The 23424-nt window shown below is 41.9% G+C and overlaps 1 protein-coding gene across 2 annotated transcripts in view; it reads left to right on the top strand.

The window, feature by feature from the left end:
- Positions 1-23424, top strand: part of XDH (xanthine dehydrogenase) — a 56103-nt gene that overhangs the window by 8680 nt on the left and 23999 nt on the right. Inside the window, exons 1-12 of one of the 2 annotated variants that reach the window (XM_048935476.1) lie at positions 8293-8492; positions 14610-14667; positions 15886-15982; positions 16294-16402; positions 17382-17508; positions 18319-18380; positions 18903-18971; positions 19735-19800; positions 20234-20320; positions 21107-21248; positions 21833-21925; positions 22675-22826. In XM_048935476.1, the coding sequence (XP_048791433.1) occupies positions 8439-8492; positions 14610-14667; positions 15886-15982; positions 16294-16402; positions 17382-17508; positions 18319-18380; positions 18903-18971; positions 19735-19800; positions 20234-20320; positions 21107-21248; positions 21833-21925; positions 22675-22826 (1116 nt within the window). In that variant the 5' untranslated portion in view covers positions 8293-8438. Of the gene's footprint in view, positions 1-8292; positions 8493-14609; positions 14668-15885; positions 15983-16293; positions 16403-17381; positions 17509-18318; positions 18381-18902; positions 18972-19734; positions 19801-20233; positions 20321-21106; positions 21249-21832; positions 21926-22674; positions 22827-23424 lie in introns of those variants that run through there. The other variant, XM_048935477.1, reaches the window with a different exon arrangement.

Here is a 23424-nt window from a genome sequence, read left to right as displayed (position 1 = left end):
CAATTTAATAATTGTGAGACATCATACAGAAAGACTAGAACAAAAATGCTGAATTTGATGATATTTTTCAACTGGAAGGCAGTGCAGAAGGTTATGAAGTCTCACCAAGTAACAGTGGTAGTTTTTTCTGCAGTCAAGGAAATGAATGCTGTCAGTTGCTCAGTAACATTTAAATGATCAAATAGTATACATTACTGTGATTAGTCAGTCCCAATTATGTGGAAACAATTGTTTGCTTTGTGGACAACGTTTGTGGAGGTTTGTGCATGTTACTGTCAATACATCCAGAACAAGATGCTGGAAGGAAGGATTTCCAGAGACTTTGTAGAATGAAAAGCATACGAGAAAATTATCCTGCTAGATCATAAATTGAAAGGGGAGGAAAAAAGAAAAACCCAACAAGTTATGTGCATTACTCTTCCTGGTTTATCTCTATTGCCAGATTTTACATCCCTTTCAGCTTTTGCAGTGGAACAAATAGAGTAAATAATCCATTTCATGGTGTGGGTGTTTCTGTTATTGTTGCTGAAGTTCAGCATTAGTGATGCTGTCTGTTGAAATCTGGATGAGTGACTTTTAAGACGTTTTATTTTTTCAGTCCTGCCTAGGATTTCTATTCTTTAACTCAGATCTTATGCTACGCCTATGTTTCTCAATGCTTTCCGTCTTCAGTATAAAAACTGGAGGGGAAAAAAAAAAAGGGGCATTCAGGTTGCTGAATTGTTCTGAATGTCTGTGTAATACATCCCAGTTGCATAAATGGATTTTGTAATCCTTTGCCCTGTTGCTTGCACAGTGTGGGTTAAGTTAATTATTTATAGCTTACTGGAGTAGCCGTTGAAGTGCCCCATGCAATGCAGGAGGAGTGGAACCTGACAGGAAGCCATCCTACTGCAACTCCTCAGTCAGGATAGGGCCACAAGAGTGTAACTGAGAGAGAGGTGCCACAATTTAGATGTGTATTTTCCTCCTGGAAAAACAAATATCATATTCCCATTTGTTCCCTCGAGCAACTTTTTCTTATGATCATCTCTCTAGTTTTTTTTCCCCCCCCAATCTTCTGGTGGTTACATGGTCTACACACATCTCATGGGCCTTCCGCAAGGTGTTCTAAGAGTACCCAGTGAGGAGACTGTATAGTCATGAAGGCTGGAAAGGACCTTGAAGATCACCTAGTCCAATCATCAGCCCATCATCATTTTGCCCACTAACCACATCCCTCACAGTCTCATGCTGTAATGCAGAGCTGCTAGGTGGCATGCCCGAAACAGAGATAAGCGCCGGGAGATCACGTTGTGCTCCAGGTAGTGTATATTGTACGTAGTTTATGCATAGCACATATTATAGCTCAGCTACACTGTTCAAACAAGCAGTAGGATTCGTGACTTATTTTCTTGTTCCTGTATGTATGAGAGAAAACTTCATAAATTGCAGAATGGTTGAGTTGGAAGGGACCTCAAAGCCCCCTGAGCCCAACCCCTGCCATGGGCTGGCTGCTCCCCACCAGCTCAGGCTGCCCAGGGCCCATCCAACCTGGCCTTGAGCATCTCCAGGGATGGGGCACCCACAGCTCTGAGGGCTGGATGTGATACTGCAGATGGACTGCACTTAAACTCATCTCCACAAAGCTTTGGTGCAGTGGAGCTGCCATCAGCGGGCAGCCAGCCCCATCTCACAGCTGTGGGGCAGCAGAGCAGGGCACGTGAGGAGAGCAGCCTGCTGGGTCCTCCTGGCCATGCCCTCACCAGGCACGTGGCCCAGGAGCTCCCAGCCCTGCTGCTGACCTCTGTGTCTGCCCGGCTCTGGCCGCTCCCTCTCCTCGCCCAATGGGGATGTGCTTTTTGTGCTGCTGAGTCAGGCTTCCATTGATCGGCAGACCCTGAACGTGGAATCTCGTTGGGTTTTTTTTCCTCTCTTTTTCCTTTCATTTATCCTGAACATTGTGTCATCTCTCTGCATCCAAGGTCCAGTGACGTCAGTGTGGATAGGAGGTCAGGGACAATAGGGTTTTCTTATAAGAAATATTGACCTGAATGCATTCGGGTTGAGGAACCTGAGAAATCTGAATTGAGAGAAAACACTCTCATAAATTCAAAGACGACATCAATAGTGGCAGAGTCCTTGCCCCCAGAAGCGAGGGGATTCCTTCTTATTCCTATATTTATACAGAATTTTCATTAGTGGTTTTAATTTCAAAAGCACCTCTGAAAGACGAAGAAGAGGTGTAAGTAATGATGAATTAAACCTCTCAGTTTGTGTCTTAGGATGTAGCAGTGCTATTTGAGCTGAGTGGTTGCATTCACTATAGATCTTTACCTAAACAAGATGTGATAACTGGAACATCTGCCAATTTTGATAGCAGGTAATGCTTTCAACTTTCCTGCTCCTTGAGTTCCATTGTGGAAGAAGATGCTCAATAGTTCATTCTTGTTCTGGAAAATAAAACGAAGCCTTTCTATGAAAATTGGTAGCATCGTGTTGTTTTTCATGCCTTTCAGGTCCGTGTGGGGAAAACAGCCTGGTGTCTTTGCTCCTTTGCTGGTCTTTCTCTGACACTGCCTCCTTTTGCTTGGGCATCCATCCTGTGTACTGCAAAGAAATTATGTCCACGTTGTGTTTCAGCCAACAGGTTCTCAGTGAAACGGTTTCCCACCAGGCAGAGTTTTCCAGAGAGCACGCGGTGTTTGTTTAACTTATCTTCCACTGAGTCTGGTGAGAAAGGGGCTCAGTGTTTTTCTGTTGCAAATTCAACCCTTGGTGTCGTCACCGTTTGTCCTGCCAGGTTGTCTAATTTGGCTGTACTGCAATTATTTCTTCTGTAAGATAAGGAAAAACTCGAAACCTAGTATTCTGTTATCCATGTAAGTGTGATGTGTGAAAAGGCCATTTTTTCCCTCAGAACTTGCCTTTTAAGAGACATATAGAGGTTTATACAATCAAAATATTCTAAAAGGTAGGTAAACCTTAGATAAAGTTGGACGCCCTTTTAGTCCAAATATTGAATCTTCCCACAGAATAGGAGGGATTACTCAATGTATGACTCCAATAGATGGATCTAAACGGGAGCTTGAAGGACAGTTAGTTAAGGTCCCTATCTCAGAGGAAAGACAAATATGGCAAATGAATCCTCTTTTTGAAGAAAAACGTAGCTTCCTGAAGAGAGTGCTGTGAAAGGGAAAATGGTTTTAAACCATAAGGGGGTAAATTTAGGCTGGATATTGGGAAGGAATTCTTTACTGTGAGGTTGATGAGACTCTGGAACAGGTTGCCCAGAGAGGTGGTGGATGTCCCCAGAGGCATTAAGGCCAGACTGGATGGGGCTGAGAGCAACCTGCTCTACTGGGAGGTGTCTCTGCCTATGGGGAGGTTGGAACTAGATGATCCCTTCCAACCCAAACCATTCTATTCTGTGATTTATTGAAATCTGTCTACCATTGCATCTGGCTGTTTATAAAATGATAATTATCATCTATCCAACTGCTCCCCCACGTCCCCCCTTGACAAAGCAGGTACAGACCAGAGGAACAACCACGTTCTAGCAGAATACCTGTAGGGTGAAGGAATGCCAGCCAGGGACTCGCACTGTGTTCTGAACCAGCAAAGAGACCACCAGACCAGAGCCTTGTTCTTGGCCCATCCTTGTAAATCACAGTCATGGTAAAAGGGCTGTGGTATAAAAACCACAAAATAAACTTTGTGGTATAGAAGCGGAAATCTCTCTCTTTGCACGTATTTTTATTATGGCAACAAACCAAAGACAATGCCATGACTCTCACGGGTTAGAAATGTTGGAGCTTTTATGTATAGAACCCAATTTAGGATTGGCACCACCATAAAAGTAAAGAGAGGTGGATTTGAAATTCTGCATCCAACTCTTCTGTGCGGATATTTATGTAGAACGTCTTACACATTGTGTATTATAATATATAAATCTTCTGGTGTCTTTAGACAGATTGACTCACTCTAATTTACTTTGGTCACTTAAACTTTTGATGCTTTGACCAGATTTGGTTTATCTCCTGGATGGATTTTTGAAGAATGACTGTGAATCAGCAGAAACCAGACTGAGGTGTGTTGGAACACTCCTGTCTTGCAAATGGCAGAGACAGAAGAGATAGGCTGCAAGATGTTTTTCTGCTCACTGCTGATATCAATTATTACGTGTAATCCCAATGTTGTTGACAATTAGGGCACGTTTCCTTTGTCCTGGGGAAAGTTCTTATATTCTTATATACCTCTTTGTTCCCTATCTTTTATTATTGTTTTACTCAAGTATTTTTCCAAGCTGCGCGTGGTTAAAGCCCAATTTACTGTCTCAATTAGCGAGGCTGTTAATCATGTTTACATCCAAGATGCATCATCAGCATTCTGCTAGAAGCACAGGCATATCTGCATTGGAGAAAAGCATTAGTCATGCTGGGTGTTTAATTGCAGCAGGGCTGTCATTCATTTGCTGTTGGCAAATCTCTCATAACCTTATTTCCCCTGCCTGAATTTTGTGAAATAGCCTCCTGCCAGCTCATGAAAATGTTCAGAATTGTTGAGTTGAGATAGAAAACAAAGCAAGATATTAAAAAAAGAAAAACAAGTGTGGGAAACCATGTGATTTTTAAAGTAGGTAACTATGCCAGGTGAAAAGGGGGATAAGGGTTGCTTCAGGCTTGTTGTTAGGTGATACAAGTGGCTGTCTAGTAAATGATGTGGGATCTCTAAGTTCAGTGTGCATACTAGGAAGAATTGCAGTGGAAGGAATACATCTTCATACTCCTGAAACTAATGAACGAAGAGCCAATTACCTTCAGTTCTCAAGAATTTGTTTGGAAGCCAGTTAGATTAATGTGAGACTTGTGTTCAGTGCCTTCCAAATAGCTGGACACAAAGTCTATCAATGACAGCAGCATCTTAAATGAGGTGCTTTTTATCAAATATATCAAGTAATTCATGTAATTAAGAGTTTCTTTACTGAATACGCTATGATCCATAGGCATGTTTAAGATGCACATAACTCCAGGCTCTATGTACAGTCAGCTCTCTTTCCTGTCCTGTCTTAATGAAATAGTGTTGGGAATACAAAAGGTTTTTCTTAGTTGTGGTTGAGGCTGTGGAATACTGGGAACACGACTCAAGAATGTCAGATTTTTTTTGGAGAGGGATCACAGCCCTTATATAATAATACTTGAAATTTCAGCTCTTGTAATACGTGTGTAACATCCTATTATCAAGTTTGTAGGCTGTTCAAGGCTCAACTCGAAAGCAGATAATGTTTCTTTAATGCACTACTTCTTTCCAAGGCTAGTTCTTCAGCTTTACTGCCACATTTATGACATATCTAATTTTCACCTTCAGTGACTTGTGTTCAGTTCATAGCATTTGCTTTTGTGTCAACACTGTCTGTGATTTTGCGGTGGAACTTCTTCCTTTCTGCCCATTGTACGCTGTTTGTTACTATTACAGAGTGGCAAATTAATTAAGATGGGTCTGTTTTCAATCAAGAGAAGCGCAGGCTGTCTCAGGGATACAAGCTGAAAGTGAATGGCAGTGAGATACACAGGGCAGCCAGAGGACTTGTGGAGAACGGCCAGATAGTTTAGGGTGGTATATTAGACGTGAGTTCACATAATGCAGTATGTAGGTTGCTCCAAAAGTAATGCCTCCTATTTATTTCCGTGGAAACTATAACAGCTACAAAGAGCACAATAACACTATCTGATAGAGAAAACTCTCAGCTACAAAACACCATTTTTCAACCTAGTCACCGTCACAAGTTGTGCATTTTCACCAGTGATGAACAAGCAAGCTGCGCTTGTAAAGATCCACACCAGTGGAGCTGACCCACTGCTTCTACCTGTTAGTTATTTTACCAGATGGTGGCCCAGAAGTTGCAAGGTGTTAGCTCATATACGTGTGTGTGTGTGAGTGATATATATGGGGTATTGCACTAAAGCACTGGCCTGGGAATTTCTTCTTTTCATTACCAAACCTCTTGACGAATGCCTCTATTGACTTTTCTCCCATTTCTCGCAAGAGTGTAACGTGCAAACAAAATAGCTGGCCTCCTCGCTTCTGTTTTAATCCTTTTCCTTCATTATCTCTGATGTCTGTTTGCTGTATTTTCACGTGTTGACTTAATTCTGGTGGTGAACTCCTTAGGCAGGGATGGAGTTTCCATAAGTTTCATCATATTCTTTGAGCCGTGCATTAGATCACTCACAGAACAGATTACTACATTCGCAACAGCGGATCTGCAGGATTAAGCAGTCAGAATGAGAAAAGCTAGCTCCTTTATTTCTGATAACGCCATAATGCATCCACTAATCTCTGAGCCTCTTCTCTGAGAAGTGAGTGAGATGGGGGAATTCTGGGCTTCCAAAGCAGACCTGACTTTGAGTTGTGAATGGACAAATGGGTGATTGCTGCAATGGGAAACCTGCTATGCTTTCCCTGGCCTCTAAAACAAAGTACTGCTTTGCAACCGGGTTGCGTGTTTGGCTGATGAAAGCTTTATGTATTCAGCTGGCTCTAAGGGATTGCTATGCTAATGGGAATGTTCTTACACTACAGAAGTTCGAGGGTTGTTTTCACTTTCTGCACTGCCGTTTCTGCCAACCAATTCTGTGTTATTTGTAATGGGCTTTTCAAAAAGGGTGAAGAGATTTCAGTAACGTCAGTTGGTGTGTTCCAGTGTTAAATTTAGAGGACCTGGAAAGTACCAGTTCTAGGTGTTTCGGTTCTCTGTCTGTAAAACGAGCTTGAGAGAATGGATGAACTTGGTATTCTGCAATTAGTGGCGTGTGAGATGATGTCTGAAGGTGTTCATACTCGGTAATCTGTGCATCAAGAGAAATACACCTCTCCATTATGTATACAGCAGATTGATGGGGTCAGAAGCAAACCTTATAGTGGAACATCATAAGATGCTGTGCAGTGGTGTAGGAGTGGGGGACAGTTTAGCTATAAGGTATTCACTATAGCTGGACACTGCAGATGGGATTCCTGAGACAACAGATGACACGGCTACAGGGGTTCTTTAAATCTAAGAGCAACATCTTGCATTATGGAAAAATACAGGTGAGGAAATTAAGTTAGATTTTGATGTTAATGCCATAATGGCTAGTTGCCTTAAGATTGTGGCTGTGAGTAGTAATTGTTAGTTAAAACACTACTGAACTATTTAAATATGTTAAGCTTGTGTGGACTAATTTTGAGATGGATGCTTGCTGTGTGAGGGCAGTACTCCTATAAATCTGCCCCCCGCTATAAAGCAACAGAAGAATTCTGAAGGAAAGTGCCACATTTTCAGTGTCCTCACTGTGCTCTGGGAGGTGCCAGGCAGTAGGTGTCAGCACTGTTTCAGCTATGCACAGGTTCACTGCAAGCTTGGGTCAAGGTAACCGGCATCAAACACAGGTTTGCTGTGAGCTATGCTTTTGGCAAAGTGAGTGTCTTAAGTGCTTAGACAACGACTGGCACTTGCTGTAAAATAGCTTTCCCCAGGGGACAGATGGATAGAATACATGAGATAAAGATAATTTGTGTATTGTCTTTGCTCTGACACACTCCCAAAGCACTGAAGGAAAAGGCTTTAAAAAATAGTGATTTAATTAGCTTTTGTTGTCTTGTGAATTGGCCAGGTGTTGCTGCCAGGAAGATGTAGTTATCTCCCAGGAATTTTAAGCTAGGAAGCAATTTCTACTAGTAAGGCTGCTATGCTGAAGGTGGGAAGCAAGGGTGCTGAAACCAGAATGGAGCAGGTAGGATTAAATACTGTGCTAGGCAATCTCTGTAAGATTTTGGAACTGTGCAATTTTGTGGTGTAGTTTTAAGCTGGGACTAAGAGACTGCACATCTTGTTTGTGAAAATGAAACGTGCTGTCTGAGGAGCTTTTCTACAGGCATGTGCCCTCAGGAGAGGCTGCGCAGTGAATGCCAGGTGAATGGCTATGCACACAGAAAGGGAAATGTTTTGGTTTTTTTTTTTGTCAATATCCAGTAAGAAAAGGTTGGGAGAGCACTCTTATCCTCCCTCAGCCCCTGCCTTCTCCCTACAGGTTGCACTGCATTCTCACAGGCTGTGAGTTCCTGGCACTGATGCAGAGGCACGCTCCTCTTCCTGCAAGCTTGGCAGTGTGGTGTGAAGGCAATGCAGCTGAATTGTGATTTGAGCTGATCTATTGCTATATTAAGGGGCGGGCCACGTTGCTCTTTCCTTCTCTGTCACTGCTGCTGCAGAAGCACCAACCAAAAGCAGCTGGCACGCCTCCTCATTGGCCCTTATATAATATGGGGTTTTGCAGGGTGCTGATGTAGAACTCAAGGCGTTCTTGAGACAGGCTCACACTGCTTGTCCTGTTGCTGGTGCTCACTTTCCTACCAAGTTAGGGCTGCTCTTGGAGGGTGACCTGTGGTCTCATTGGGGTGAATTTTGGAAGGTGTGCGGTATGGCTCCAGCTGAGACAGGGGATAAGCTTGTTTTCTTTGTGAATGGTAAAAAGGTAAGGAAGATTCCAGCTTTCTGCTTGGCTTGCTCCTGGGCTGTGCCTGATTACTTTCTTTTTCTAGTTGGCTTTTCCACCTCTGAAGTTTTCTAAGACCAGCACAAATGCTTCGGTTGCTTTTAGATATTAAGTTGTGAGGACTATTTATTGCTTTGCTGAGTGGCTTTTCTCCCCTGTTTGACCTTAGCTTGTGAAACATTCAGAGAGCAGTACCTCTCTGTAACCTTCATTTTACATTTGAAATTTGTTGGCAATTACCTTTAAACAAGAGGTGCAGTGGCTTTAGTACAGGCATTTCTACTGGAAATACTTTCAGTAACTACAACAGATCTGGAAAAAGTAATTCAGTTGAGAGCATACATATAATTCCTATGCTCAGTAAGTAATTTTGACATCTGTTTTCTAAAAGAGATGCAAGTAAAATACTCATTCCATTCCCATTTAAGAAGCTGGCAAACCCTTCACAATCTTAACCCCATTGACTGACACTCTTTTGGATGCACTGAAAGTCACCCGCATCACCTACTGATGATTATCAAAGGAGCTCTGGTGCCCACAGGAGGTGGCTGTCCTCTGGGAACCTTTGGGCAGTTTCTCCCAGGGCACCTCTCTGAATTAGCTTTCATTTCTTTAGAGGGTAACACGCTGTTCTTATTTGGCTCTAAAACTCTACCTGCTGCCCTGCAGACCAGCACAGGATTCCTATCAGTTTTGCTTTTGTTGAACTTTGCTGCTAATTTAATCATGTGTAAACGTGGCTAAGATTGTTGCTACAATTAGGGTGTGTTAGTTATGAATTTGGGTCCCAGGATAAGTTGGAAATAGAGCTTTCCAAGGCATTCAGCATTCAGTGTTTGAGGTTCTCCAAGTACCCAACTATTAGCTGAAGAATGAAATGTACTTAGTATGGATTATAATTTCATTGGAGGGGTCTTGAGTGCAACACTGATGTAGAAGTCAACCCTGGTTCCAAGCTTCTGTAAAGAAGGGGACAATTCCTGAAGCTTTGATTGCACAGTTCAGCATGGCTCATGTGTCAGTGTTACCTGACTTATCAGCTGCTAGCTGCTTCTATAGGGAGCCAGAAACTCAAAACTTTGCATTAATCATGACTAACCAATTGAGTTTGGTAACTGGCTCATGAAGTGGTGGTGTAGCATTCATCTGATGAATTTTCTGCAGTGACAGGGGTGTGGGTGTTGTACCATTAATTTGTCTTGTTCTCTTTCTGTGAAGGCTTCAGTGATCTCCATGAACCCAAATTTTCAGAGGGTGAATGGGGAGATTTTTTCAGTCTCGCTGTAGGGAATTGCCACAGACGTGGCAGTGCAGTCCCAATACAAGCAAAGTAGGATGTCTTGTATTCTTTTTCTGGTACAACCTAATGGAAGAGAATTGTTCTCATGCCAGCCCTTCTTCGATTCAAAACCAGCATGTGACTGGTGGCATATATGAAATTCCTATATACAGACATAGTGAGTACTTCAGCATTGAGGTTGCTTGAGTATTACAGATGGGTTGTAGAGAAGGCCATCGCCTCCTGGAGCAGATTAACATATGGAACTAATTTACTAATCAGTAAAGCAGAAAAGACTTAACTGTGCCAAGAGGGTTACGTGAGAGTCCTATGGATGTGGCACTGGGGGATGTGGTCAGTGGGCATGGAGGGAATGGGCTGGGGTTGGGCATGGTGATCTTAGCAGTCTTACAGCACTAATGACTCTGTGGTTCTATGTATGGTGAGGCACAGAATGGGTGGGAGAGAGGTATCAGCCCTGAAGGCTGACAGCAGAAACCAACCAGTATATGCTGTCCTCTATCTCTTTTTGTGCCCTAAAGTTTAGGGAACTTGCTGTGAATGACATCTCCACTTGTGATTTTCAGCACTTGTTATGAAACCACAGCTCTCTGTTCGCAAAACTCTGCTTTGGAGCTGGCCTTGTGCAGGTATACAGGGCTGTATCACAATCTGACCTCGGCGGTCCTTGGTTAGGGAAACAGCAGGACCAGTGAGGCTACCAGCAGCACCAGCTCCTTCCACACATTGAGGCTGTCTCAGCATCCTTCCCTGTTTGCATGTGGGACCACAGTGCTAGCAAGGAAGGAGGTTCCAGCTGATCAGAGATAGGAGAAGCTTCCCCGGTTGTGCTCCTCCCTCAGCCTCCATTGGCATTTATTTCCTGTTTCCTTCATTGTTGTGCTACCAAAGAGGCTCGAGTTACACCTCCAGCAAGTGCAAGTCCAAGAGGAAGAATTGGACTTATTTGGCTATCCAGTACGTGGCAACAGGGATTATGTAATGAGAGAGGTGGGGGGAAGTCCATGGAGGATGCTGCAGAGACAGCAGGTGGCAAGCTAGGGTACGGCTCCATCCACCTGAGTCCTAACGGCATGCTCCAGTCAATTTGCTGGAAAGAATGTGATAGCATGGCCAGTGGGAAAGCTCACTGCTTTATGAATCTGTGGCAGCTTGGCATTGTTAATGGGCTGCTGATATTCTGTAATGGCACAAACCAGCATGATAAGAGGTGGTTGATAAGATAGGGACTTTCTTGATGGTTAATTCTGCTTTCACATTAGCCCAGTGTATAATATAATATCAAGAAAAGTCTCCTCAGAGCAGCTGAGCATACTTCACATTCAGGGGTGTTTATTTTAAACACCTGTTTACTTCACTGAGATTGGCACACAGCTAATGCCAAGTTGGAGCCTGGAATATTATGGAACACAACACACGCGTAGCAGGATTGGAAGTGAATGATCTTGAATGTCTTTTTCAACCCAAGTCATTCTGTTATTCTTTATCTATATACTATGAGTACAGTTTTCCTCAACTGACAAGTCTGTCTCACGCAAGTTGCATGCAATTTTAGTTAAACACACTGTATATTTGTATTTTTAACCTGACTATTAAGAGGTCTGTGTAGGAATCCACATTAGAGCTCTCTCAAAGCCTTTCTACCCATGATCACAGGTGGAAACAGCTGAAATTTGGGATTTTTGAGCTTTGGAACCCTCTGGATCTTACATACACAGTGAATTACAATTTTCAGTGAGTTGGTTTAAAGCAGAATAAAACATTCTCATGACCAATAGACTAACATCATGTGGCTATGCTCAGATTATTCATTTATGTTCTAATCCTTCTCCCTGGTAAATGAATTTGAAACCTCTAGCTGACTTCAGGAATGCCCTTTCACAGACTGCAAGGTCCTCAGGGACTTTTACAGCTGACCAGCCTGACCTGCTGTTAAAACCTTCCACCTTCTGTTCTTGCCTCTAACAGACAGGAGTTGTTCAGAAAGAAGTCTGTTTTCTCATTTACAGGCAGTAGCTGATGCAATGCTTAGCTTGCTTTTGGTCAACTGGGAAACTTTAGTCTTCCTTTTTGTTCTTTCCAATATCAGTAATTGGACAAGGTATAGGAATGCTAGTTTAGATGCTTTATGCTCTAATGACAGTTACCTGAACTGTTGTTGTTCTCTGTTGCTGCGTGGGATAAAACAACCCATCTCAAAGCAGAAATAGCAGACACACAGTTTTGAGTTCACTGCATTGCACCCAATGCAAACCAACCTGCTGCAAGGCACCTCATGTCATCTCTGGTAAATGGCTGATGTGTCTCTGCACATCCTTAGTTCTCCACAGGGCAGGAGCAGAGGACTGCTGCCTCTCTGTGCATCTGCTCCTCATCTGGTTGGACTGAGAAATTTTTAAGTGAAAACTGTTCATTGAGATCCAAATCTTGCATGCAAAATCATGGGGAAATGAGCTCAACACCTCTCTGGAAAAGCCCACAGAATGCAAGAGTGTGGAGTGAAAAATAGATGCATAGTGCAAACATAGCAATGCAGCACAAGTTTATTAGAGGTCATTTGAAATCAGTGCCCTCAGCACATTTCCTAACGTTAAACAAATTGGCATTTGATTAAAATTTAAGCTACCGTATGCAGAAACATCTACAACTTTAAATCTGTCAAAATGTAGCCCTCAGTATGATTTGTTTTACCAAGGCGGGCATTGATTCAAAAAGCAACAATAACAGCAAACCAGCAGCTTAGCAAAGAAGACATCTTTCTTTAATAGCAGTATCCAAACAAGTTGGTCCTAATCTTGCTGAAGACAATGGGTATAATTCAGCTTCCTTCTACACAGGAACACTGAGGGAGTTGAGCAAGAACTGTCTTGATGGATTAGATATTGAGCTATGAATCATATTGTTCTGGGCATCAGACAAGAGGAGCTGTTGTCCCCACCTATGAGGTTTTAAAATATTTTAAGAACAAATCACAGCAGGTGAGCGTAACAAACCACTTGGAAGGAATGGTGTGCTGAAGGACAGAACACGCATCAATGCTAGTGAACAAAAGGCAGGAGAAGTATAAAGTTTCTCTGTGTCATCTGTAAGAGAGACTCATAAACAAATATTGCCCCAGCAGGAGTGTGAGTGCAGAGAAATTGAAATTATTCCATGCTCTCGTGTGTGAGATTTAGTCTAATCCAGACTGTATTCCAAACTCTTACCCCTGGGCTCTCTGATCCCAAGTCTCTGCCAGTGACTGAGGCATAAAACCGGGCTCTTAGTTGGAATGGGATATAAGTGTGGATTATTGTGACACTTTTCTGCATAGTGGGAGCCACTTTTTGATAAAGTTGGGCAAAGATTTGGCTCTGATGGGACTTAACACCTACTTAAGGACTTTACTAGAAGCGTGTGTAGCTGAGTGGTGAAGTGCTTTGCTGAATGAAGATTTAGGCTTATGTTTCATTTCTTGCTGAAAACTTCCTGACAAGGAGCCATTTGGCCAAAACCTTCCATTGCTGGGTTGGAGTACTTCATGGAGTGCTTTTGGAAACTCTCAAGCAACATTCTTGAGACATTTTCTTAGAACTAACCATAGAATAGTATAAATACCCTTTAATCATCCAGAGAACTGTTCTGAAGCTTTTTCTCTGTGCCTGGCTACCTTGGGAACTTGATTGAAAGGGATTTGCTATGGTCACTGATGGAGCCCTGGGGAAGACACTCAGCTGACGGTAAGGATGTGAGTTGCTGAGGAAGGCCCTTGATCTGGGAAAGGCCTATTGTCCATGGGAAACCAGTAGCCACAGCTTTTCTTTTGGATTTTTTTGCCTGTTTAACAGACTACTGCAGAGGAGTCTGCGTGCTTACTCTGAGTCAGTGGCTAAGACTAGGCCAATACATGCTCTTGCATTCATATGTACAGGAGAGATGGGAATGGGGATCACTCTGCTTTAAATAGAAGCAACACGAGTGCTGGTTAGAGTAAGACATCCCTGAGCTTGAAGAATGGATTCTGTTTCCTTGTAGATTATCCCCAGGGCAGAAATAAGACTATTTTTTCTTAAGGAAGGCAAATACTAACCAAAAATAAACTGTTAACACTTGTGTTTTGTAGCAGAGAACTTTATCTGATGGTTGTAAAAATGTGGACTCAAATAGGAAGTATGAACCTTGTCTCTTGAGAATAACCCTGTCACGTGTCAAAGGCATTAAAGTGAAACAGTACAGAGGGCGTGAAGGTGTTTTATCAGCAAGAAAAATGGCTTACACAAGTAGCCTCTGTATTGATTTACCCTTCAAAACTGGGAAAGGTAAATTCACATACAATGCCTGCCAATGTGAGATTTACCTTAAACCAGTAACTATTTTTCTTAGGATCTGCACAGTGTAAGTGCCAAGAATACATGATTATGCTCTGGCATGCAGTGAATTTGACATTCTATTAATAACAAAAGAGGAAGACAAGCTCTGCTGTCATTTGAAGGGAAGAGCAGACTTTGGTTTCTGGCCATAGGGTAGAAGTCCAAGTAAAATCTAATTTTATATCTAATGGTTAACTGCAAATATATATATATATTTTTCACTAATGGGTGAAAATCTGCAGAGAAAATATCTCTTCGATTATAGTTTTACATTCCTGCATTTAGGATAGTTGTCAGTGTAACACTGGTTGATTTAACATCATCAGGAATGGTATTTGCTATTTAGCACCATTAGTCAATTCTGCTGGTTGGTTGGTTTGTTGTACAACACAACATATCCGTGCTGTGAAATTTTCTGTGTGTAAAAGTATTTTTCCCTTCTTGCAGGTGGTGGAAAAAGATGTGGACCCAGAAACTACTCTGCTGACTTACCTACGAAGGAAATGTATCCAATGTCAGAAGAAATGACAGGAGTCATTGCCTATGGCATTTCATTGTTGTTTACTGTTCAGCATTGTGGAGTGGACAGAGTGGTGCTCCACGTGTCTGGTATTATTTCTTGCTGGGAAAGATTACAGCAGATATTTTGAGATGATAGAACAGAAAAATTTAAATCATCCACTTCACGTAAACTTGAAATTAGTTATTAATACTACAAAGGGAGATCTCAGAATTGCTAACTACTGGAATATTGTAGATACACGTATAGAGATGATTGAAGGAAATTTAGCTTTGTTTCATGAAAACTGTAAAGAATTTTCTGTCCAAAACATTAGAGCCACTTGAGCTGCTGTCTGTGTTGTCCAGTAATTCGAACATTACTGGATAGGTAATAACCAATAATTTGATTATCCTATGACGTGCTTCCCATAGGCAGGGTTAGAATGATCCATCGGTGTACACTTAGAGGCAAGGGTTTCTGTTGCATACTGCGGTTGTATTTCTGGATGCAAAGAGTCATGTTTGATTCCTGTGTAAAGCTAGTGATATGTGAGTCAGATTTGCTTTGGGAGCTGAGTAGCCATCACTGTGATGACCAGGCTGGCTCTACTAGGTCCAGTTCAGTAAGTTGTGTCTCGTATTTAATCTCATCTTTAATTTCGTTTATAATTAATTCTCATATTTAATCTCATGTTTAATGAGATTTTGTCTGAACTATCTGGGAGTGGACATGCTACAGATTTTTCAGTCTGTGTTGGTGTACTCCTTCAAAAGAATTGTGCATTGTTGTTTTATCTTTGGTGCCACGTTCTGGTTGTCTGGAATTTGAGATAAGTACAAAGATATAAATCATTATCCTCTTTGGGGTTTCCAGGAGAGATATAGCAACCCCACTTTGTCTGATTGTATCTTGGGTAGGTTAAGTTCAAGAGGGAAAATAGTGGCCTGTCTTTTGTGCCAATGTATGCTTCTCACTTCTTGACCTTTTATACCTAAAGTTGTTAACAATGAATGCAAGTAGGTTCAAAGGAGAATCTTGAAATTGATCTCAAAGATTATGTGCCAACATTTGAGACTTTGCCCATATTGTTAATTTATTGAGAAGGAAAAAATATCAATGCTTAGTTTCCAGCAAGAAATCGCTGCTAAGACTTGATTGACAGCTGTTGGAGAGAGCTTTTGCCAACGTTCCTCATGTTTTCCTTAATTCCTGTGCTCTCAGTGGGACTATGTGGAACCAAACTGGGCTGTGGGGAGGGTGGATGTGGTGCTTGCACTGTTATGATATCCAAGTATGATCCCTTCCAGAAGAAAATCCTGTATCCTTTTCAATCTGAGCCCTCAACATAGTGTGTAGCAAAATGTTCTGTGGCTTAACACGCAGCGATGACATTTACCTTTCTAAGTCAAATCCTCTTGTGCACAGTCAGTTTAAAATTCAAGTGAGGTTGTTAAGAACTTTGAATAGGTGCTGTAGGATTTGACTTGCAATGTTTGCATTGCAATCTACTGAAGCTCACTTGCTGTGTCTGCTGCCACGGATTCTAAGTACTTTTCAGCCCCTCCTGATTCCCTTTTTCCTCTGCAGAGCAGCGCTGTTGAATGAAATAACCTTAATTTATCACTTTAGCCACCATACTGCCAATGCTTGCCTCTTCCCTATCTGTGCTCTGCATCATGTAGCTGTAACTACTGTTGAAGGCATAGGAAACACAAAGTCCAGGTTGCACCCAGCCCAGGTAAGCTATTAACACCATTAACTACTGAACCTGCATGCACACTTTCATTTTGTTTGAACATGTTCCAGAGTATTGAGATCTTCATTATAATGCTGAAAGATTTTGTCTTGGAGGAATGGCTAGAAAGCTAGTAAGTTAATTGGTGTTCTCTTGGCCAAAATGCTCACACTTTGTTATGGGGCCATGGGACTCTGGTTTGCATCCTGCATCAGAAACTGGGAAAGCTGATGTTGTACTGGAAGCCTGTATGCTGAAAGCTGACAGTTGAAAGACCAGGAGCAGGAAATCTGGAGTTAGGTTTTGGCTCTGTTATGGCCTTCCAAGAATGACCTTGGTCTCTCCTCTTATGTAGTTAATAATCTGAAGTGGTAGGAAGAAGTGATGGTAATGTGAGCTTGCTCTTTTGGCAAAGTGTTTTATTGCACTTTGTACGAAACTTGACTTTAGCACTGCTGGGAATACTCTCCTTTACAGGGAACTGATTCATTTCGGTCTGTACAGTGAGTGGGACTTCTGCCAACGGCAATCTGAGAGAGTAAACAACAAAGAGAAAAATAAGTTAGGCATGTGTGAATGAATGACAGCTTGTCTGACCTTTGTTTGCTTCTTTCTCTACCTCCTCTGAAGACTCTAACCAGCTAAGCTTTGAAATTCAGACTCAGGTCTGTACAGGTAGCTTTCAAGTATGGCAAATCTGAAGACCTCCTCTCTTATTGGAGACTTCTGGTTATTTTCAGCTACTCTGGGAATCTGAAGCCTAGATGTAAGCTTTTCAGTGGGCTCTCTCTTATGAAGTCTTCACAGATGATACAACCCATCTTGTCAAAGAACATTTGGTGGTTGATTCAGATCTTTTGATGAGATTGTTTCTGCTTTTCTTTTTTTTTTTTTTTGAAGTAGAAATGTTGCAGAAAAGGAAATCAGTACAACCACAAACTCACTTTGACACCATGAGCTGATTGTTGCTGTTACTTTTCAGGAGAGAATAGCAAAAAGTCATGGGTCCCAATGTGGCTTTTGCACTCCAGGCATTGTTATGTCCATGTACACATTGCTTCGAAACAAACCCAAACCCAAAATGGAGGACATAGAAGATGCTTTCCAAGGTAATACCCACATTGCAAACAGATGCAACCTGTGCTGTTTTGCTAACATCTGCTTCACTAGATAAGATGGAAGTGCAACTTTGCTTGATGTATTTCATTAAAGACAGGCAGTTTTTATGAGGTTAAGCACCAGCTTTTCCACGGGGAGACTTGTCAGGTGCTATTAAGTGAACCAAAACGGCCTATGAAAATCCCACAACAACTCATTGTCATCCTGAAGCAGTGATAAGTGGTCTCAGTCTCTGATCGGGTCTTTACTGTTCTTAACATGATAAATTATGTGGTTAGTGCCTCGAGGGCTTTTAAGAGCCTCCACATCTTGTGAAGGCCAATTCATCTTGGGCACAAGAGGATGCAGAGTGACAGCATCTGGGCCAGATGCCAGTTCCAAGACATGATGGAGTAGGGCAGAATCCAACTGTTGAAATTATTTGAGAAGGTACTGTTGCTTCTGAGGTTAGAGCTCTTACGAGGCCTCTGGCTGCAGCCTGAGAAGAAATCAGATGCAAAGGAAAGCAATCTTGTTGCAATTCAGGAGGTTGGAGAGTTGATGTGCTGATTAGACTCGCGCAATTGAGGTAAATGAATACTGGATTGGGCAGAATATGTCTAAATTAATTTCAATTGAAGGTTTCAGTGAAAAGGGATAGTAAGATTGTTGCAAAATTATTTATGAAATGTTCTTCCCAATATTTTTGTTAGCTTAATCTAGATTTGACGAGCTATGGTGAAGGATAACATAATTTTCTAAAAGAATTATCATTCAGCTAAATGATGCTAATTTTTTATCCTTTGTCTCTGGCTATACAGGGAACTTGTGTCGGTGTACAGGATACAGACCCATTCTGGAGGGATACAGGACTTTTGCTGTCGTAAGTGGCTTCAGACAATGTTAAAAACATTCAGAGCAAATAAATACTAAGTAATCAATGGAGTGAGAGGTAGTCTTCATTTCACATGTAAAATGATGAGCTGGTGAGCAGATCACTGTGCAGCAAGGTGATCTTGGAGGTGTGGTAGATAGTTCCATGGAAGCATGGCCACCAGTGAGTACTCAAAACAACGTTCCAAGGAGTAGAGAACAAAACAGTACACAGTGTTATGCCAGTGTATCATAGGTCACCAACACCTGAGTACTCTGTGCCATTCTGATTCTCTCATCTCTATTAAGGTATAGCAGAAATTTAGAAATATATATCAGAAGTGGAGTAAGGATCACAGCTATGGTAACCTGGCTTCCATGCTAAGTAACACTGGGCTAACTGTGACTCCAGCTTGGAAGAGAGGTGTCAGGATGAAAGTGGGGAGAGGGAATTGTCTCAGAAGGGAATAAATTCTGCTTCATTTTCTGGGAACATGGCCATTTTTCTCAGAACAGTTTTCTGTCCCCACAGGACTCAAATTGCTGCAGCAGTTTAGCCAATGGCACTGGATGCTGTCTTAGTAAGGGAGAAAACAGCGTGGTAAGCTGAACTTCAATAGCCTCAATTTGCAATGTAGTATTAATAGAGGGTTTTTTGTGTGTGTTAGTCATTCCTCTGGCCATACTGTATTGCAGATGTCTAGGGACATCTGAGCTGGTTTGAATGCCTGTCTCTTGGAAAACACTGCCGTTCTGTATGTCTGGAGTAGCACAACACGTTATGACACAGGTTTTAGAAAAGTGTTCCCACTGAGTCAGTGAGGTGTAACACTTATGTGAAATAATGTGATGACACTTGCAATCGAGGTGCTACCAGCTTTTGCAGCTGTCTTCGTGAAAGCAGATTAATTATTCAGTATTGATCTGTCCCAAAATTAAACAGTTCAGTGATGAATGATTTAAGGACCATCCCAGGGCATCACAACTGAATCCTCTTGGGATATCTGGAGGAAAAGAGCTGATCACATTTTATGTAATAGTTGAGGTACAAATGATAGAGACTGAAAAGAAGGAATTAAAGCATAATACAATAGAAGTGTAAACTGACTTTGGGAAGGAGAGACTATAACAAAACTCTTTGGAAAATTCCAAAAAATTCTTGTGGATTCTTTGATAGGAAACATCCGGGTTTGTTTGGAATACTTCAGCAATTAACAACTGCTTGGTGTTATTTCATTAAAATTATTAAAGAATGCATGTTACTGAAAATTGCAGTGACCCAGGGTTTGAAAAGAGGGAAGGAATATATCCTGAATTGTCTAGTTTTGTCCAGACTAGTTGAAGTATGTTTGTTTCTTCTTCAGAATGGGGGCTGCTGTGGAGGAAAAGCCAATGGCCCATGCTGCTGCATGAATGAAAAAGAGAACCTGGTAGAGTGTTCCTCAACTATTTTGTTCTCTACTCTGAGTGTTTATGAATCTAACTTCGCTTTACTCTGTGCCAAAGCTCGTTGTAATCTGAATTTATGCAGAGGAGATTGGACTAATTTAGCTTTCATGCTGGTCTTGCATTCTAAAATGTACCTTTGTCATTTAGCACAACCAGTGTGAATGTGATGAAACTTTTAATTGGCAAAAATCCTGTGAGTGTATTTAGGTTTCTGGCCTGACATATTCTGATCAGAAAAAGTCTGATCTGGAAAACTTGGGACACTGGACTGGTTGTGTCTTTTCGCTGTTTGTTGTTGTTTGTTCCATGAAACAATAAGAGGCATTGGACTGAACAAAGAAATGAGATAAGGATGTATGTGGATAACTTTCTCCTCTGCTTCTCCTCCAGCTATCTTCATTCTCTCTTTCATAGACAATGATGCCCTCCAGCCTGTTTGATTCTTCGAAGTTCCAGCCATTGGACCCTACACAGGAACCAATCTTCCCACCAGAGTTAATGGTAAGGTACTTTAAAAAGAAATAGTACGTGGTTCACTGGCTTCATTTTTCCGCACAGGGTTTGAATGTTGCCAGTACTCAGTGTCCTGATGAAATGGTAGTGCCAAAGATGGCTGATGATGAAATGAAGCAGCATGGGCACAAATATTTCCCTCTTTATGAAAGACTCTTGCCAGTCAGGATGGCTTAAAAGATATGCAGGCTAAGAACGTGCCCCAGGTGGCTGCACTTCCTGTTGTCACCCTGTCTATCTGCTCTTGGGTTGCCTTCCTTTTTGGCCATTGACTATCTGAAGAGGTAACAGCTGCTGATATGTGGATTTCACTTTACTAGCTCATATGTATATCTCTGCTGTAAAAACAGTTGTCTGAGCTAATGACCCTGTGACCCATTTATACTGTGGAAAGGAAGGTAAGAAATACAGGAAATAACTGAATGTATGTCTGAACTAGATAACTTCCTGAATGCACCAACTTTCCTCCACTTGGTATAGCAAGAGTAGAGGCCGACTGGCTTACATCAGAGATTAGTTCTCTCCATTTTTCATCCCGTTGTTTGTTTGTTTGTTTGTTTTTTGGAGTAGCACTTCCAAAGGGAAAGAAAAACTTCTGTTGGTGTGGGAGACTTCAGTCAGTGACAGCAGGGGAATGGATGGAGAATGGCCAACTGCCAACCAGATGTGGGTGCCACGGGTCCCCACCAGTCACTTGGCAGGATTTTTGGCTTCATGTAAGGGATTCTTGGCTTCATGTAGGGCCTGAACTCTTTGTGCATTCTCTTTCTACAGACTCAGAAAAGCAAGGAGCAGAAGCAGGTGTGTTTCAAAGGTGAACGTGTGATGTGGATTCAGCCTACAACTCTCCAGGAGCTGGTGGCACTCAAATCCCAATATCCCAATGCCAAGCTTGTTGTAGGGAACACTGAAGTGGGTAAGAAGAAAAGCTAGTGCGCAAAAAAAAAAAGTAAACTATTGTGTAGATCTCTGAGCTTTTTTTTTTCTTGTGGGATTTTGAGAAGTGGGAGTGACGTGATATGACTTCTCTTTTTACTAGAGGTCATTCAGTTGTGAAATCTACATTTTGAAAAATCTCCAGGAAGTAAGCTGTCATGCCTTGAGATCTTGTGTGTTGTCTCCCAGCACGTATAACTCTGCAAACATGAGAGGCGTGGAAGAGAGTTAAGACATGCTGAGTAATTCTATTATCCTGAATAAATCAGGAGACAATCGCTCAGCTTGGTCTCATTCATTGTATTAATTTTTCTTTCCCTAAGGGTTATGTACAGCGATAGCCACGTCACACAAGTGCTAAATAGCCTAAAACTGCCCTGTGAAAATTCTGGTGTTAGTGGGGAGCGGATTTTAGTTCGGTGTCTTTATGACCGTATGTGATCTGTACATTAGATGGTCAATGAACTGACTTGTTTATAGGCCTGCTGCCTTTTCACTGGGAGACAGTTAACTGAGGCTCTCTATCACATATGCACAACTGAAGGAGTCTTACTTTTCCTTAAGGTATTGAGATGAGGTTAAAGAACATGTTGTATCCAGTGATACTAGCACCAGCATGGATCCCTGAAATGAATGCTGTTCAGCGCACTGAAACAGGTGAGGGAAAGGGGAGACAAGGCCTGCTAAGTGAGTGGGAGCTCCAGTACAAAAGAAAGACTGTTTCCTATTTCCATTCATGCATTTCCTATGCAGGTGACCAGGTGAGAGACATGTATGAATAGTTTAAGAAAGAATTTTCACTAGAAGGTAGATTCATGTATAGATGTAGATGTACTAAGGGACATGGTTTAGTGGGGAAATATTACTGGTAGGAAAATTGTTGGACTAGATGATCTCGGAGGTCTTCTCCAGCCTTGGTGACTGTGATTCTATCTCAGTGTGTATGGTGTTTCAAGTATATCGTTTGGCTCAATAATGAATTTCAGCAGGCCATCTTTATTAAGATTTTTAAATTAGCAACTGTGAGAAACACATTGGATTTGACAGTCTGTGTAACTAAGCATTTATCTTTGTGATGGAAGCAGGGAAAACTTAAAAAAAAAAAAAAAAAATTAGAAGAAATGAAGATGATGTAGTGAATGCAGCCATGCTATAGTAAGGCAAATGGATGCTAGGCTACTGTCATGTAAGAGGCAGTACTGCCATGAGCTGTGAGTTTTGTTCTGGGGATGTGATGTTTACACGCATTGCATTACAGAATACTCCATTGTGGCTGAGTGCCTTCCCCAAATCTTTGCTGCCTAATTAAGTCCAGTGGCATCTAAGCTTTGTAGACGCTGTTATAATTCTCCTTCTATATCTAGACTTCCGGGAGAAGAAAAATAACAGTTCTCATTTGTCTGCAGGGATCACCTTTGGCGCTGCCTGCACTTTAAGCTCAGTAGAAGAGGTGCTGAGAAAAGCGGTGGCAGAGCTTCCTTCATACAAAACTGAGATTTTCCAGGCTGCCCTTCAACAGCTGCGATGGTTTGCAGGGCCACAGATCAGGAATGTTGCAGTAAGTGACTCAGGAATACTGGGGACTGGAACTGAGAGCTTGGTCTGAGGAGATGGCCTCCCTTATCCAGCACTGGTGTGCCTTGGGCTCTTTGCACAAGGAGAAATTTATTTACTGTGTGAGTGAGTGGTGAAATGCTGGAACAGACTTTCTACCGATGCACTTGGTTGCCCCAAGGCTGTTAATGTTCAAGAGGGACTTGGAAAATGCTCTCATTAATGTGCTTTACCTTTTGGTGAGGAGGTCAGGCTGTTGGGCTCGATCTTTGAAGTTCCCTTCCAATGGAACTCTTCTACTGTGCTGTCGGCTCTGGGAAGCCAACCTGCTTTCATTTTAACCAGATGTAATTTTACAATACATTGGGCCACATATTTGTGCTGCAGTCAAAACACTTTGTTTTCTGAATGTTACTGAAAAGTTTCTCCATGGATCTTTCCATAATTGCATCCACGCCAATTGAATCTTGACACTGCTGGGTATATGTGGCTTGAGCACGAGGTAGTTTTGATGCAGTACCCAAAGACTGCTGCTAAAACCGTCAGACAAATGTTAGTATCAAGAGGGCAACAGCTGTTTTTGTGGATTTTATATATCCCTA

This window comes from Lagopus muta, chromosome 2 (genome assembly GCF_023343835.1).
Source record: "Lagopus muta isolate bLagMut1 chromosome 2, bLagMut1 primary, whole genome shotgun sequence".
Classification (NCBI taxonomy): domain Eukaryota; kingdom Metazoa; phylum Chordata; class Aves; order Galliformes; family Phasianidae; genus Lagopus; species Lagopus muta.
Note: the sequence above shows the minus strand (reverse complement) of the source record. Positions and strands in the feature narration are given on the sequence as shown.